This window comes from Protomyctophum bolini (assembly GCF_963924005.1).
Source record: "Protomyctophum bolini genome assembly, chromosome: 12".
Lineage (NCBI taxonomy): Eukaryota > Metazoa > Chordata > Actinopteri > Myctophiformes > Myctophidae > Protomyctophum > Protomyctophum bolini.
This window is the reverse complement of record NC_137873.1, coordinates 12,197,368-12,203,367: the sequence shown is the minus strand read 5'-3', so window position 1 is coordinate 12,203,367 and position 6,000 is coordinate 12,197,368. Positions and strand designations below refer to the sequence as shown.

Sequence of the window (6,000 nt, the reverse complement as noted above, 5' to 3'; positions counted from 1 at the left end):
TAAAGAACTTTCATTTAATGGGCCAGTTTAGAAATGCAGACTAATCTGCAATTCTAATGACATGCCTAAACTAGGTTGTACGTCCCACCCTATTTTAGGCATGTCATTAGAATTGAGGATTATAATAGAGAATTGATGATGATTGCAAGAATTGCAGAAATAGCTATTTTGAAATATGGCTTGCTTTTGTTGGCATGCTAAGAGTTTTAGCCATGTGTTCAACCACAATAGAGAAATGCAGACACATCAGGCCCTCTCACACTCACAGCACTGTGCGATAGGGCCTGACCCTGTGACAGGGCCTTACAATTACTTCTCTTATTACCTGTATTGGATATAATGTGTATTATTTAAGACATGCTATAGTAAATTATTTGAATACAGTGACATATTACACTACTTTTGAGGTTGTACTAATTAATTTAAATTCTTACCGATGATGGCTCCAGCTCCAGATGGCTGCAGCTGTGAGACAAAGACAATGTTAGGCATGACAGAAAGCACAGCCTGACAGAAAAAAGATAGCTAAAACAATTTAAAGTATCTATCTAAATTCTAAAGGCCACAGATCCACAGCCAGAACCATGCAGGACCTTCCTTGTGCAATCCAATCCACTTTATTTATAGAGCACATAAAAAATATATACAGCATTTCCGTTATATTTGAAAACTAATATAAAACACTAAGAGTAAAACAAACACTCCATCCATTTAGTCTCATTTATCCTGGACCGGGTCAGAGTAGGCCATCCATTACTACAAAACCCCACCGGGGTCAGCCCTGAAAGGATTACGATGGTGTCTCATCAATAAAGAACTTTACGTTAAATGTAATTCTAATAAAAGACAGAAAAGCAAACTGACTTGATTCCATTGAGGTCTTATATATATATATATTATTCAATTCATCAATATAGCATAAAACAATAACACAAAAATACAATATCATCACAAATATAAAACATATGTATAAGTAGACAAAAAAAGGGGGGGGGGGGGGGTATGGAGAAGTGATTACCTCCCCCCTTTGGCGGGTGGATTTTCAGGCCTGCTTTAAAGGGAGCGAGTGGTCAGGTGGAGAACTGATAGGGTGGTTGGCTAGATTTTTGGAACTTTTTGGTTCCAGAACCAGTGCTATATGCATAGAGGTGATCTATACAGTATATCAGTACTCCAGCTCTGGGTCCTTGGATGCGGACAGTGATGATAGCATCACAGCCTGCTGATAGGCTATCTTCCTACAGTGTCTAGCAGCGCCTGCGTCAGCCCTGGACCACAGAAACGCACGTGTATCCACACGCACACACGGACACACACGGACACACACACACGCACACACACATGCACACACACACACACACGCACACACACACACACACACACACACACACACACACACAGTGATGTCAAATAACTAAGTACACTTAAGCACAATTTTGAGGTATTCAGAGGCAAATATTGTAGGCCTACTTTGATGACATTTATTTGAAAGCTTTAGTTACTAGTTACTTTGTAGATTTGAATTATTACAATGCAGACACGCACACACACAAACACAGACAAACACGCGTGCACGCACACACGCACGTGCACTGCCTGCCCCCCCCCCCCCCCCCCCCCGATACTGTCTAGAGACCATGAGGACTGGGATTAACCATGTCATATTTCAGAAGGTGTTTGTCGTCAACATGAAGCCATGTCTCCGGTAAGTGAAGTGTTAAGGGAAAGGATTAGGGGGAGGATCTTGGTCATCAAGCACGCCTGAAGGGTTTGCTTCAACTGCTTTCCAAAGTGCTTTTCATGAATTTATGAAAAAAAGACCTTTGTTGTCTATCACATTTAGTTTTCATAAAGCCCATTGGATCATGTTTTATCACACCTGCACACATTTGTAGCTTTTGGTTGTCGTTTACTAGTCTAAGTTTTGTCAAAGGTCTTGTAGTCCGGCAGTCGGGGTTGTGGAGTGGGAGTCTTTTTTATTGGCCTAAAATATTGTCTATATATGTATACACTGACCGGCTGTCAGTACTGAGCAATTTCTTTTATAGGAGTTTCTTGTGACCCTACCATTAACATCCTATAAAATTGTGTTTTTGAGTGTTTTTATTATTATTATTATTAATACTCGTTAGTGTTTTGTGCAAAACTAATGCTTATAATGGATTCAGAATCATGAAAACCCTAGTTTGACATGTCACATGCTACTTAAAGCATAAGGAAAGTTTGACATTGTTGCCTTATATAGCAAATGGTAGGGTCACATATAACATAATAAAAAAAAGCTCAATACTGACAGCCGGTCAGCAAGTATGTATGTAATATAATGTAATATAATGTATGTATATAAACAATATTTTAGGCCAATAAAAAAAAAAAGACTATCAAATTTCCCACATTAAACAAAAGAAGCCTGTCGGACTATTGGGGTTGGCATCAAAGTCTGCTGTGATTATCCTTACCCATTTCATGGAACACTTTACAACTCAGTGTCTATGCTCCCTGACTAAATAAAAACTAAGTCAAAAAGGGGGACAAAATAAAATGGCAGCACACCCTTACCAGCTTCCCTTTTGATTTGGATTTACACTCAAGGAATGTTTTGACATACTGCAATTGATTTCTTAACTACAAAAAAGGTTAGCTACTGTAGCCTGCCCTATAGTCTGGACTTTAAACACTCAGTAAGTAAAGTTACCTTATTAAGCACACAGCAGAATATGGCAAGGCACACAGCAGCCTACAGACTCAACAGGCATGAAATGCTAGCTACACACAAAGGGTTCAGCACATGCTGGAGGTGACAGATGGCAAATGCGCTGAAGTGGTGTTCATCACAGGTTTTTATAATGACTGGCTGATTAGGAGATGAGGCCCAGGTGTGTCTCCAAACACAAGCCACTCCTCCAATCTCCACTCGACTCCACCCTCCAATCACCATGGGCACATAAATCACAGGAATCAGTCAATAGGGCCATAACACTCACTCTAAAAATCTATGCCCCAATATCCTGGACAATTGAATATCCTGCTCTTAAACCTAACATAAAGGTTTCAATCAAAGTAACTATTTCAATCATGATGAGTTGTTATATTAGAAATCATTTTTTTAAAGACTTCTTTCCAATTATATGCTGTAATATATTCACTTATCTTCAAGAATGCTAGACTCTGTCTGTCTGTCTGGATCAATGTGCTAATATAAGCAGCTGGATGATGTTCAGGTTGTGCGTTACAGAGAGCAACTTAAAATGTGGGTTTTGAGAAGCAATGTCCCAAGGAAAGATTGCAGAAGCTCTTGGACAACGAGAAGCTGTATACAGCAGGACAGCAGGGTTGAAAGAACACATGTGAACAGCCCATGTCCTATAGAGACAAACAGGGACAATGCACTAATTCTAATTCATTATCGCTGGCCAGCTTGGAAGTGACTGTTGGGAGTGGTGTGGGTTATCTACCTGAATGATTTACTGAACATGGACATTGCAATGATTTTTAAACATGTTTGATCAAATGATTGTTGATCACCTATAGCTGTCTCCCCTCTCCAGTGCTGGTAATGAGGTGCCAAGTAGGCCTACTGTAGAGGAGAGGGGTGTTTGTTCCTGTTTTATATTGTATATTTATAGTTTTCTAATTGTAAGCCTAAATGTGGCACCTGAAATATGGAATGGTTTAAGTAATGATGTAATTGTATATAGCTTATGGTCCATAGTTTGCCTTGTTTAAGTTAATTAATACAAATTACTCTGTGTTCTATTGGTATGACCCACCTAGTTTAAAATGGTGGCTGGTGACGGCCAAGGTGGAGAGCAACCAGAGGAAGAGAACTGCTAGAATGGTGTATTTATAGGTTCTAGGTTGCTGTTCTTTTAGATCTTATTTTAATGTGCAACCTATTGTTTGGACAGTCCGTCACTGAATATTTTTTGCACTTTCTGGTTGGTGTTACTTTGGAGTTTGGGTAAATAAAAAAATCACACTTGTGTGAATTACCATAGGTGAGGGGCGCTCTCATCATATCATCATACATCACATTCCGTACTCAGCCAATCAGTTGAGCACATTCTGTACTCATACGGACAGACATACACACAAAGCTGTACATAGGAGGGGCTAGCGCCCCTCAAAAACAACAACAAAATGCGCTCTTGGAGATACAGTGCTGATTCTTGGAGCCTTGGCTGGACGGTCAACCATCGTCCATGTTCACATCCTGTACTCAGGTGGGTCAAATAACACTTTGAAAGTGACTTTCGATTATTTTCTTTTAACTCAAAAAACGTATTTTTTACCCCTCTTACTTTTAATCTAGTAGATTTCCGCTATTTTGGGAAATCGATTAATTTATTAGACCGAACAGCCAAAGGCTGGAGATTATACTTTTGCGTGTGTGTGTGTGTGTGTGTGTGTGTGTGCGTGCGTGTGCGCGTGTGTAAGAAAGCACGCACACTCCCAGAAAGCCAAGGAAAAGCCTCTACCGCAGACTTTTCAAATTCACTCCTGGTATTAGCCTTTTTTTTTAATATATAATTAATTAAGGTAGCTCCTATGCCCAGCTTTGTCTGTTTGTGTGAACACAAACACGATGATTTGATTGGCTGATCACCCCATAGCAATGATTTGATTGGCTGAGCAATGTATATTTGATAAGGGCTTGCCCCTCACTTTGAGTGTACATTTTTACTGTACGAAAAAAGTTTTTCAGATTCCATTCTGATTGTCATCATGAATTTGATGGGGTGAGATCAGCAGCGACTCTGGAGAGTTCGGGAACGCATGAAGTCATCTGTGTTGATGTGAAACAACCTTGTCAGATGCCAAGAGAAAGGTAGCCAACTCCTCTGGAAATACATGATACATTATTATGATACTCAATTAGACATATTTTATCATCCTTATCATCAACATCAACATCTTCGTCGTCATCATCATCATCACCATCACCATCATCATCATTGTAATCATCAACATCATCTTCTACAGTAAATACACAGATCTTACTTGGTAGCATTTTCAGAGGGAGAGTGTCACCATTGTAAATGAACGGAATGAGCATGCCAGTGAAAGTGTGTGTGAAGGTGTGTATGTGCGTGTTGGTATCCGGATCAGAGAAGGACAGCTTTCCTCTGTTCCAGTCCAGCTGGACTCTGATCCTCCGGAGGTTCTGTTTCACAGAGAGAACAGTGGTCGACCCTGTTTGCCATGCCGAGTAGTCACCGTCACATAACATTATTACCAAGTCTCGTCCCTCTCTCTGGAAACGCTCTTCTGACACGCCTACTGTCCAGGATCTACTCAGCCCAACCTCCACATACCAGCTGTGAACCCCGGAGTTGAAGCCCTCCGAAGCCAGGACATGGCACCAGTGTTCAACCCTCTCTGGGTTGGCAGGAAGCTGCTGCTCGTGTCCACGTCTTACACTGGTCAGATCACCAGACAGGATGACTTCTGGATGTGCAGTGTTGGGGTCCAGAATCACAGGCGTGTAGGAGACAATGTCCCTCATCTTGTCCCACACTCTGAAGGTCAGGTTGTCCAGGTGCTTGGCCTCGTCCATCAGTGCTCCTGAGACCATCTGTGGGTCCTGCAGTGTGAACTGAACTCTTTCCACAGTGGCCTTGAAGTTGTGCAGGAATGAGCTGGATTCAGCTCTCAGTTCTCCTAAGGCTCTGATTGTGTTTGAAATGGTTGCTATCTCTCTGTTCAGACCTTCAATCTTCACTTTCAACATCTGACTCTTGTTCTCCTCTTCCTCCCTCAGTGTAGTGATCCTAGCCTCCTCTTCCTCTCGTAGAAACTGATGAAGCAACTTAAACTGTTGCTTAATCTGCCTCTCTGTGTTCTGGCTCTGGACCTTAATGTGTTCTGCTGCTTGGTCACACTTAGTTTTAACTTCATTAAAGACCTTTAGCTTCTCTTGTAAGAGCTTCATTGATTCCTGGACTTCCTCTTTCCTCATCTTTTGACGTTTCTCATTTAAGAGGGTCTCACACAGGTTCT

The 6,000-nt window shown here is 41.2% G+C and overlaps 1 protein-coding gene across 1 annotated transcript; it reads right to left on the bottom strand.

Annotated features, from left to right (window-relative positions):
• Positions 1-430: 430 nt before the first annotated feature.
• LOC308326066 (nuclear factor 7, brain-like) lies at positions 431-5,959 on the bottom strand (the record flags this gene model as incomplete). The annotated part of the gene is made up of 2 exons (XM_080778877.1): positions 431-465; positions 5,002-5,959. 2 exons carry the CDS (start codon positions 5,957-5,959, stop codon positions 431-433), a joined length of 993 nt encoding a protein of 330 aa, XP_080635003.1.
• Between the last annotated feature and the right edge of the window lie 41 nt (positions 5,960-6,000).